Raw genomic sequence first — 12,309 nt, 5'->3', positions numbered from 1 at the left:
TAAGTTCATACCACTGCTTTGTTAATGACCCTTTGATTGACAATACCAAACTTCTAATGTACTGTATCCTCCAATCATCTCTATATGTGCCATGATGGGGATTACAAAATGTATAAAAACATATGCGACTTTCATTTCCACACGGCATGCACAAATTAGTGTTACATGATAAACTTAATAACTGTTACAGTCTCAATTCACAAACCACAAATGAAGATCTTTATTTTAGACTGTAATTTTCAAATCTCATTGGAGTAAGCTGAAAATAACTGTCACTTTTTTAACAAAAGGAATCCTTATTTCTGTGTGTTAGCGCTGCAAATTGAGCTTTATGTATTTATTTATAAATAGATTTTAGATTCTGTTTCATTTTAAGTCTGTTGTATTATTTTTTGTGTTATCCAAGTGCAGTTACATGACACCGGCTTTTCTCTATTGATTAACTTTGTCTTCCTGGCTTCCTGCAGTTGTTCGGTATACTGTTTATTTTATAATATTTATTTCATGTCTTTACAGGGAACTCCTGGGCCGCGAGGACCTCAGGGGCCTCTGGGACCACCTGGATCACCTGTAAGTGAATAATAAAAAGTAAATTCATCAATTTATAATCAAAGCTCATCAGTGGGGGGCCCCCCAGTGCAGCCTCATCAGTGGGTGGCCTGCCAGTGCAGCCTCATCAGCGAGGCGCCTGCCAGTGCATCCTCATCAGCGAGGGGCCTGCCAGTGCATCCTCATCAGTGGGTGGCCTGCCAGTGCAGCCTCATCAGCTGGGTGGCCTGCCAGTGCAGCCTCATCAGCTGGGTGGCCTGCCAGTGCAGCCTCATCAGTGGGTGGATTGCCAGTGCAGCCTCATCAGCGAGGGGCCTGCCAGTGCATCCTCATCAGTGGGTGGCCTGCCAGTGCAGCCTCATCAGCTGGGTGGCCTGCCAGTGCAGCCTCATCAGCTGGGTGGCCTGCCAGTGCAGCCTCATCAGCTGGGTGGCCTGCCAGTGCAGCCTCATCAGTGGGTGGATTGCCAGTGCAGCCTCATCAGCGAGGGGCCTGCCAGTGCATCCTCATCAGTGGGTGGCCTGCCAGTGCAGCCTCATCAGCTGGGTGGCCTGCCAGTGCAGCCTCATCAGCTGGGTGGCCTGCCAGTGCAGCCTCATCAGCGAGGGGCCTGCCAGTGCAGCCTCATCAGCTGGGTGGCCTGCCAGTGCAGCCTCATCAGCTGGGTGGCCTGCCAGTGCAGCCTCATCAGCTGGGTGGCCTGCCAGTGCAGCCTCATCAGCGAGGGGCCCGCCAGTGCAGCCTCATCATCTGGGTGGTCTGCTGGTGCAGCCTCATCAGCGAGGGGCCTGCCAGTTAAGCCTCATCAGCTGGATGGCCTGCCAATGCAGCCTCATCAGCGAGGGGCCCGCCAGTGCAGCCTCATCAGCGAGGGGCCTGCCAGTGCAGCCTCATCAGCTGGGTGGCCTGCCAGTGCAGCCTCATCAGCTGGGTGGCCTGCCAGTGCAGCCTCATCAGCGAGGGGCCCGCCAGTGCAGCCTCATCATCTGGGTGGTCTGCTGGTGCAGCCTCATCAGCGAGGGGCCTGCCAGTTAAGCCTCATCAGCTGGATGGCCTGCCAATGCAGCCTCATCAGCGAGGGGCCCGCCAGTGCAGCCTCATCAGCTGGGTGGCCTGCCGGTGCAGCCTTATCAGCGAGGGGCCTGCCAGTTCAGCCTCATCAGTGGGTGGCCTGCCAATGCAGCCTCATCAGTGAGGGGCCCACCAGTGCAGCCTCATCAGCTTTCAGCTTTCACTTTAATTTTTTTTATCACTTTTATTCCTATTACAAGGAATGTAAACATCCCTTGTAAATGGAATAGGGTATGATAGGTCCTCTTTATGAAGAGATGTGGGGTCTATAAGTCCCCATATCTCTCCTCTAGGCAGGAAGGCATAAAGAGGAAGGAGGACCTGATTCATCTATATAGATCTTTATATCACTAGAGGGGTCACCATAAAGAGGAAGGAAGTCCTGATTCCTATATATAGATCTTTATATCACTAGAGGGGTCACCAGCAGGAGGAAGGCGGTCCTGATTCCTCCATATAGATCTTTATATCACTAGAGGGGTCACCATAAAGAGGAAGGAAGTCCTGATTCCTCTATATAGATCTTTATATCACTAGAGGGGTCACCAGCAGGAGGAAGGCGGTCCTGATTCCTCCATATAGATCTTTATATCACTAGAGGGGTCACCATAAAGAGGAAGGAAGTCCTGATTCCTCTATATAGATCTTTATATCACTAGAGGGGTCACCAGCAGGAGGAAGGAGGTCCTGATTCCTCTATATAGACCTTTATATCACTAGAGGGGTCACCAGCAGGAGGAAGGAGATCCTGATTCCTCTATATAGATCTTTATATCACTAGAGGGGTCACCAGCAGGAGGAAGGAGGTCCTGATTCCTCTATATAGATCTTTATATCACTAGAGGGATCACCAGCAGGAGGAAGGAGGTCCTGATTCCTCCATATAGATCTTTATATCACTAGAGGGGTCACCAGCAGGAGGAAGGAGGTCCTGATTCCTCCATATAGATCTTTATATCACTAGAGGGATCATCAGCAGGAGAAAGGAGGCCCTGATTTCTTTTAACAGATCTTTATATCACTAGATGGATCACCATAAAGAGGAAGGAGGCCCCGATTCCTCTATATAGATTTTTACTTAGACTTCATTTAGAATACTGTGTCCAGTTCTGAAGGCCTCATTTACGAACAGATATTGATGAGCCAGAACGATTCCACAGACGGGCAACAACAATGGTGAAATGTCTGAGGGATAAAACATATCAGTAGAGACTGCAGCAACCTAATATGTACAGTCTGGAGGAAAGAAGGGAAAGGGGAGACATGACTGAAACCTTTAAAGACGGGAGAGGTGTGAATAAGGTTCGGGGGGGGGGGGGGGGGGTAGTATTTCCAGCATAAAGCTAAGATCAAGAACACAGGGACATGACCTCAATCTAACAATAGGAAAGTTCAAAACTAACATTAGAAAGTATTATTTTACTAAAAGAGTAGTTGTTGCTTGGAATAGACTTCAAGCATAGGTAGTGAGTCAGTCAACAGTAGGTGGATTTAAACATGCTTAGGACAAACATAAATGTACACGCAGACAAAAAAGGTTAAACATGAAAAAAAAAAAAAAAAAGAGTAAAACAAAATAGGGAGACTCAATAGACCTCTTGAACATAAAAGAAAAAACAGCTGGTCTACTAAGGTTACGTGTAGTGGATAATGAGTGGAAGTGTTCTCTAACCTCCAACATAATATGCAAAGAAATGATGTGGGTCCCCACAGACGGGTGACCCAAGAAAAAGTGAGGATCACTGAGGAACAAAACCCACTAGTCCAAAATTATTTAGAAAATTTAATTCATAGAAAATTCATAAAAAACATATTTTTACTATAATGTATAGATTGCAAAAATGTCATATGTGTACCACTAAAACACGTACAATATGGTGTGTGGGAAGGCCACCATTAAAAAACCTATAAAGTTGACTACTGAGATGCAAAAAAAACAATCTCCAATCCCAGCAGGCACTGATCTAGGGGGACATAAACACACAGAACAAACCCGTGTTTACAAAAAACATAAAACATATATACCGTCCGGACGCCGGTAGGATCCCACGCTGGTCCCAACTTTATACATTATAGTAAAAATATGTTTTTTTTAATGAATTTTCTATGAATTAAATTTTCTAAATAATTTTGGACTAGTGGGTTTTGTTCCTCAGTGATCCTCACTTTTTCTTGGGTCACCCGTCTGTGGGGACCCACATCATTTCTTTGCTCAATAGACCTCTTGGTCCTTTTTGCCATCGTTGTTCTATATTTATGAGATTATTTAAGTACCATATTGTCCATAAATGAAAACCATGATTTCTGATAAACGTCTGAAAATGTCCCTAAAACTGCAAATGAACTCTCTCCCTATAGGGACCAGAAGGCTCCAAGGGCAGTGCCGGTCTCCCAGGACTTGAAGGACAGCGGGTAAGCCAAACTCTTTTTTATATCCACGGTGGCCATCTGTTTGTTAAAGTGGAGCCAACTAGTAGAAGATAGACTGAGCAATAGCATGCAATGTCAAGCCGCAGCCAGCAAAGCTTAGCTGACTACTAGCATGTATAAAAAAAGGGGATATACTCCAGAGAGAAAACTATTATCCTGACACTTTATAAAATTCTGGGTTCGGCCATATTCCAGTATTCCATCCAATTCTGGTCACCAATCCTCAGGAAGGATATGCTGGAGCTGGAAAGAGTCCAGGGAAAGGCAACAAAGTTAATAAGCGTTCTGGAGGACCTCAATTATGAGAAACAACTACAAGCGCTAAATGTATTCTTCCTGGAGAGGAGATATGAGAGCGATATACAAACATCTCAATGGTGATCCCAGCGAAGGTAGGAAACTAGTTAGTCTCAGGGAGTGTAAGTAGTAGGGTTGCTACCTGTCCAGGATTCCCCCGGACAGTTCGGGTTTGGAATAATGTGTCCGGGTTTCAGACTACCTGAAACCTGGACACATTATTCAGACTGGACTATGGCTTCCCAGCAGGGTTGCTGGCTGCAGTTGTCTAAGCTGGGAGTGTCTGTTACACTCTTTCACAATGCCCAATGCCAGCACTAACAACCCCCTCAAACACACACACAGATGAGAGAGGATAGAGGGCTCGATCTGCACCTCTCCTTCTCCCCACCCCTACCCCTCTGCGTCTGCCCACACTCCAATCCCTGGCGCTGTGCCTCAGAAAAGGAAAGTTGGGGCCGGAAATTTGAAGTCCAGCAGCCTCAGATACATCTGGATGAGAGGTGCTGACTGCCAAGGGGTGAGTGAGCTCACCGTCCATCCCTGTCTGTGACTGAAGTCTCTCCTTTTTCTCTCCTCTGAGTGAGTACATTAAGGTAAATCAGGGTTCTCAGAGCACCCCTTACATCAGAGTTCCCCTTTACACCAGAGGCCACAGTGTTCTCCCTTACATCAGAGTCCTCTCCGTACATCAGAGTTCAAAGTGTTCCCCCTTAAATCAGGGTTCCCAGAGCATCCCTTATGTCAGAGTCCCCAGAGTTCTCCCTTACATCAGAGCTTGCAGAGACCCCCCTTATAGTGAAAGGGAACTCTGCGAGTTCAGATGTAAAGGGGAACTCTGTGGACTCTGGTGTAAAGGGGAACTCTTGTTATTAACTTCATATGATTAGAAATGTTGTTTAAAGCGGAGGTCCACCCTAAAGTGGACCTTCCGCTCATCGGAACCCTCCCCCCCTCCGGCGCCACAATTGGCACCTTTCAGGGGGGAGGGGGGTGCAGATACCTGTACAGTACAGGTATTCTGCACCCACTTCCGGGATAGCTCTCTGCGGAAAGGGGCGTAGATTACGCCCCTTTCCGCAAGTGCCCGCCCCTTTCCGCAAATGCCCCGCTGCCTGCTGGGAAACACACAGATCCCAGAGGCAGCAGGGACCGTCCTTATTGCGCAGCGCGGCTCGCGCATGCGCAGTAGGGAACCGGGAAATGAAGCCGAAAGGCTCCATTTCCTGATTCCCATACCCAAGATGGCGGCGGCAGCACCCGACAGACGATCTAGAGATCAACTTCGGGTGCCGACATCGCGGGCGCGCTGGACAGGTAAGTGTCACTATTTTAAAAGTCAGCAGCTGCAGTATTTGTAGCTGCTGGCTTTAAAAAAAAAAAAAAAACTCGGAGTCCCGGCGGACTCCCGCTTTAATAGCAAAATATATGTATAGTTCATACTATAACAAAATTGTGAGTGTGCGCTGCTAAAGTGTTCGGGTTTGACTTGAAGAAAAGGTGGCAACCCTAGTAAGTAGATATGGGGCCACACAATGAGATTGGAGGAAAAGTGGTTTAACCTTACACTGCGTAGGGGGGGGGGGGGGGGGCGGTTTTCACTGTCAGGGACAGATGTGGAACTCTCTTCCACAATTGGTGGTGTCAGCAGGAAGTATTGATAGTTTTAACAGACTCTTGGACTTGCATCTTAGTGAACACAATATACAAGGATATGGGAAATAATTATCGACATAAACAACCACCCACACAGGTTGAACTGGATAGACAAGTTTCTTTATTTAACCTTACCAATTATGAAACTATAAGCCTTTGTACACACGGTCGGAGATTCCGACAACCAAATCCGTCGGATTTTGTCCAACGGATTTTGCCCGAAACAGGCTAGTAGCCAATAGCTTTGATGTAGGAATTTGATCTGAGCATGCGTGGCACTTTGACCGATCGGAATTCTCTACACATGATCGGAGTATGTCCGATCGGAGCATTTTGTCGGAAAATATTTCCGGCAAGTTGGAAAACTTGGTCCGTCGGATATTCCGACGGAAACAGTCCGATGCAGACCACACACAGTCGGAAAATCCGACAAAACGCTCCGATCGGACACATTCCGTCGGAATCTCCCATCGCGTGTACAAGGGCTAAGTGTTTTTACTGTGTAATATTTGTGTTGGTTAGGTTCCTCAAAAATACTTTACTTGTTATCAGGCAAGAAGCTCCATCCAAAAAGAATGCCCATGTCTTTATCCCATGGACAGGTGGACCCATAAAGTAATGAGCACAGATGGCAATCCATAGACACATTTATATTTGCAAAAAACATGTTTTGAATAATTTAACAATGATTAACCACTTGCCAACTGCTGCACGCCGATATACGTCGGCACAATGGCAGCGGTGGGAAAATGGGCGTACCTGTATGTCCCCTTTAAGAGGCTGAGATAGCAGGCGCGCACGCCGGCACTCACGCCGGCGCGCACGCTGCCACGCACAGCGTTAACGTGCCCGCGGTACCGGCGGACTTGATGTCTGCCGGTCTCCTGCCGATCGTGTCACGGAGCCTCAGAACAGAGAGATTCCTATGTAAACAAGGCATTTCCCCATTCTGGCTTGTGTCATCAAAGAGATCACCGTTCCCTGTCATCAGGAGCAGTGATCGCTGTCATGTGACTAGTAGCCCACCCCCCCCCCCCACAGTTAGAATCACTCCATAGGACACACTTACCCCCTTGATCGCCCCCTAGTGGTTAATAACCCTTTACCAGTGTAATTTACACAGTAATCAGTGCATTTTTATAGCACTGATCGCTCTATAAATGACAACGGTCCCAAAATAGTGTCAAAAGTGTCCGATGTGTCCGCCATATTCCCGATTAAAAATCGCAGATCACCGCCATTACTAATAAAAAAAATGAATAATAAAAATGCCATAAAACTATCCTCTATTTTGTAGACACTATAACTTTTGGGCAAACCAATCAATATACGCTTATTGTGATTTTTTTTTTTCTCTAATGCCGCGGACACACGGCCGGAAATTTCGGCCAGCAAAAGACCAATGAGAGCTTTTCGTCGGAAAATGCGACCGTGTGTAGGCTCCATCTGAATTTTGCTGCTCGAATTTCCGCCAGCAAAAGATTGAGAGCAGGTTCTCAATTTTTCGGTCGGAAAAAGTTCCGATCGGAAATTCCAATTCCGACGCACAAAATTCCTACGCATGCTTGGAAACAATTTGACGCATGCTTGGAAGCATTGAACTTAATTTTCTTGGCTCGTCGTAGTGTTGTACGTCACCGCGTTCTTGGCAGTGGAAGATTGAGAGCAGGTTCTCAATTTTTCCAACGGAAAAAGTTTCTATCGGAAATTTCCGATCGTGTGTATGCAATTCCAATGCGCAAAAAATCACACATGCTCAGATTCAACTATGAGATGGACGCTATTGGCTTCTGGCTATTGAACTTCCTTTTTCTAGTCCCGTCATACGTGTTGTACGTCACCGCGTTCTTAAAGGTTGGAATTTGGTGTGACCGTGTGTAGGCAAGACAGCTTGAGCGAAATCCCGTGGGAAATTTAGTCGGGAAAACCATCAGAGCTTTTTCCAACCAAAATTCCGATCGTGTGTACGCGGCATTAGGGCTTTTCTGGGGCATTTCTTTGCTCAATTTTTTTTTATTCTATAGTTTATCATTTCTCTGCAGGTATCTTGTCTAAAATATGACGAATCAGTAACCTTTTTCAATTTTGAGTTATGCCCTGTACACACGGTCGGACATTCTGACGACAAAATCCATCTGATTTTTTTTCCGAACAGATTTTGGCCCAAACTTGTCTTGCATACACACGATCGCACAAAGTTGACAGAAAATCCGATCGTTCAGAACGAGGTGACGTAAACCACGTACGTCGGGACTATAAAGAGGGCCAATTGCTTTCGTCTCGTAATTTATTCTGAGCATGCGTGGCACCTTGTCCATCAGAATTGTCTACAAACGGTCGGATTTTGTTGTCGGAAAATTTTAGATCCTGCTCTCAAACTTTGTGTGTTGGAAATTCCGACGGAAAAAGTCAGATGGAGCCCACACACGATCGGAATTTCCGACAACGCGATCCGATCGCACATTTTCCATCTGAAAGTCCCATCGCGTGTACAGGGCCATTAGTCTCAACAGCAGAAAATTGGATTCAGGTCTATTTTTTATTTATTTATTTTTTTACATGGCTGAGTAAGTGACCTTCTGTAGTCCAGATCACAATATAGGATGACAACGCTTTTCTACATAGAGACACATTTAGTAAGCGTTGTCATCATATGCCAGGAACTGCATGAGAACGTTCTTGCTGGCAAGACCAACTGCTATGATTACAGCAACTACAATCCTCCAAAAAAGAAAAAAAAAAAATTTAAAAGAACTTAGACCTAATTCACAAATCTTTACACAAGTTTAACCACTTGCCTACTAGGGCAATTTGTAAAATTTTTTGCACACATGTTAAAATGTATTTTGCTAGAAATAGCTGCCTGGCAACAATATGAACAAGCCAGAAGTGAACTGGACCCAGGGGCGGACTGACCATTCGGGCACTCGGGCACTGCCCGAGGGCCCCATGCCACTAAGGGGCCCCATCAGGGTTGCCAGCCTCAATAAAACCAGGGACAGTATGTAAAAATCTGTGTTTTTTTTAAAGATCCCGAGATTATAGCTGCCCCATCTCTCCAGTACCCTTTCAGTGTGTGTATACTGTGTGTGTATATTGTGTGTCTGTGTGTGTATACTGTATGTGTGTGTGTATACTGTGTGGCCATAATCTATTGCCTGGGGGCCCCATAATCTCCTATTGCCTGGGGGCCCCATAATCTCCTATTGCCTGGGGGCCCCATAATCTCCTATTGCCTGGGGGCCTTTATAATCTTCTATTGCCTGGGGGCCTCATAATCTTCTATTGCCTGGGGGCCCCATAATCTCCTATTGCCTGGTGGGGTCCATAATCTTCTATCGCCCGGGGGCCCCATAATCTCCTATTGCCCGGGGGCCCCATAATCTCCTATTGCCTGGGGGCCTCATAATCTTCTATTGCCTGGGGGCCCCATAATCTCCTATTGCCTAGGGGCCTCATAATCTCCTATTGCCTGGGGGCCTCATAATCTTCTATTGCCTGGGGGCCCCATAATCTCCTATTGCCTGGGGGCCTCATAATCTTCTATTGCCTGGGGGCCCCATAATCTCCTATTGCCTGGGGGCCCCATAATCTCCTATTGCCTGGGGGCCTCATAATCTTCTATTGCCTGGGGGCCCCATAATCTCCTATTGCCTGGGGGCCCCATAATCTCCTATTGCCTGGGGGGCCCATAATCTCCTATTGCCCGGGGGGACCCATGAGTTGTCAGTCTGGACCTACGATGGTATTTTTTCCAGTGTGAAAGCACAGGTCTTATCAGCAGCTGGTTTGGCTGCCAGTCAAGCCCCGATCGAGGGGGCTCTTGGACCCCCCGAAATATGCGTGGTGCTTCAATTCTAATTCTAATGCCCCATACACACGGTTGGAAATTTCAATGGAAAAAGTCAGATCGGATTATGTTTTTTGGAAAATCCGATCGTGTGTGGGCTCCATCTGACTTTTTCTGTCGGCTTTTCCGACGCACAAAGTTTGAGAGCAGGATCTAAAATTTTCCGGCAACAAAATCCGATCTACACACTATTCCGATCGTGTGTAGACATTTCCAACGGCCAAAGTGCCACGCATGCTCAGGATAAACTAAGAGACGAAAGCTGTTGGCTACTGGCCCGTTTATAGTCCCGTCACCTCGTTCCGAACGATCGGATTTTCCGACAAATTTGTGCGACCGTATGTATGCAACACAAGTTTCGGACAAAAAAAATTTCCGACGGATTTTGTGGTCGGAATGTCCGACCGTGTGTACAGGGCGTTATTCTCACTTGGGCCAGAGTCCTCCTTTAACTGTATTGAGAAAAGCTGCAAAGCACAATGTCTTATGGCACCTGTAATGCGGCTGAAGTACGAGAGCGAGGTAATTAAATTCGCTTTTATATCTTTTTTACTGAATAGGAAAGGTCTCAGCTTAAAAGATAAGACAAATGAATTTCAATCCGCTTATTCAAGTGGAAACTGATTTTGGGCCTCCTGGCCGCGAGCTCGCTGCCTTCCGATGAAAGTTTCCCGCGCTGAGAAATGTTGTGTGTTGAGTGCAGAGTGCGGGGGATACGACTGCCGGTAATGGGCCATACGACTCCATTGAGCTCTCGTCTGTGTTTTTGGCACCCTGTTAATGGATGTCATTACGGGATAGATACGGCGTTGTCTAATGAGGATTTCTTTTTTCTTTTTTTTTTCTTTAGCACAAATAAGTGGTGGCTGGCCGAGTTTCAATTCTGCCCAATCTGTGAGCATTCTGGATCCTGGCGGCATTTACAGGATCTTTTGTGTTCTAATTGAAATTTCGCTAAGTGTCTCAGATGACTGCTTATGAAAAAGAGAATTTAATTTCCCTTTCTTGTTCTATTATTCCATATTTGAAATGATTCTTTTGTTATCGGGGGGAACAGGTTATAGGAGCTGCATGATCCAAATAACGCAAAAGTATAAAATGCAATATATCATAATAGAAATCTTCCTCTTCATCTAAACTGTGCCTGCTGAGCTCACACCATGTTGAGAAATGATACAAAATAAAGTTGTTAAAAAGAAATAATAGTAATAAAATAAAATAGTACAAAATACAAAAAAAATTATTAAATAACAAAAATAAAAAGCTACTGACACCTTCTACTGCCCTACTGACATCATCCACTGATCTACTATCCCTGTATTCTGCCCTACTGATACCATCCACTGCTCTACTGACCCTATCTTCTGCCCTACTGATACCATCCACTGCTCTACTGACCCTATCTTCTGCCCTACTGATACCATCCACTGCTCTACTGACCCTATCTTCTGCCCTACTGATACCATCCACTGCTCTACTGACCCTATCTTCTGCCCTACTGATACCGTCCACTGCTCTACTGACCCTATCTTCTGCCCTACTGATACCGTCCACTGCTCTACTGACCCTATCTTCTGCCCTACTGATACTGTCCACTGCTCTACTGACCCTATCTTCTGCCCTACTGATACCGTCCACTGCTCTACTGACCCTATCTTCTGCCCTACTGATACCGTCCACTGCTCTACTGACCCTATCTTCTGCCCTACTGATACTGTCCACTGCTCTACTGACCCTATCTTCTGCCCTACTGATACCGTCCACTGCTCTATTGACCCTATCTTCTGCCCTACTGATACTGACCACTGCTCTACTGACCCTATCTTCTGCCCTACTGATACTGTCCACTGCTCTATTGACCCTAACTTCTGCCCTACTGATTTCGTCCACTGCTCTACTGACCCTATCTTCTGCCCTACTGATACCATCCACTGCTCTACTATCCCTGTATTCTGCCCTACTGATAGCATACACTGCTCTACTGACCCTATCTTCTGCCCTACTGATACTGTCCACTGCTCTACTGACCCTATCTTCTGCCCTACTGATACTGTCCACTGCTCTACTGACCCTATCTTCTGCCCTACTGATACTGTCCACTGCTCTACTGACCCTAACTTCTGCCCTACTGATTTCGTCCACTGCTCTACTGACCCTATCTTCTGCCCTACTGATACTGTCCACTGCTCTACTGACCCTATCTTCTGCCCTACTGATACCGTCCACTGCTCTACTGACCCTATCTTCTGCCCTACTGATACTGTCCACTGCTCTACTGACCCTATCTTCTGCCCTACTGATACTGTCCACTGCTCTACTGACCCTATCTTCTGCCCTACTGATACTGTCCACTGCTCTACTGACCCTATCTTCTGCCCTACTAATACTGTCCACTGCTCTACTGACCCTAACTTCTGCCCTACTGATTTCGTCCACTGCTCTACTGACCCTATCTT

The 12,309-nt window shown here is 46.4% G+C and overlaps 1 protein-coding gene across 1 annotated transcript in view; it reads left to right on the top strand.

Annotated features, from left to right (window-relative positions):
• Positions 1–12,309, top strand: part of LOC143998112 (collagen alpha-1(XXII) chain-like) — a 393,374-nt gene that overhangs the window by 344,709 nt on the left and 36,356 nt on the right. The window contains exons 22-23 of the mRNA XM_077493857.1: positions 517–570; positions 3,979–4,032. Of these exons, the coding sequence (XP_077349983.1) occupies positions 517–570; positions 3,979–4,032 (108 nt within the window). The remainder of the gene's footprint in view (positions 1–516; positions 571–3,978; positions 4,033–12,309) is intronic.

The sequence above is a fragment of the Lithobates pipiens genome, unplaced genomic scaffold (assembly GCF_037356315.1).
Source record: "Lithobates pipiens isolate NorthernLeopardFrog02 unplaced genomic scaffold, aLitPip1_a1.2 Scaffold_19, whole genome shotgun sequence".
Taxonomy (NCBI): domain Eukaryota; kingdom Metazoa; phylum Chordata; class Amphibia; order Anura; family Ranidae; genus Lithobates; species Lithobates pipiens.
The sequence above is the reverse complement of the archived record's forward strand: the minus strand, read 5'-3'. Positions and strand labels throughout refer to the sequence as shown.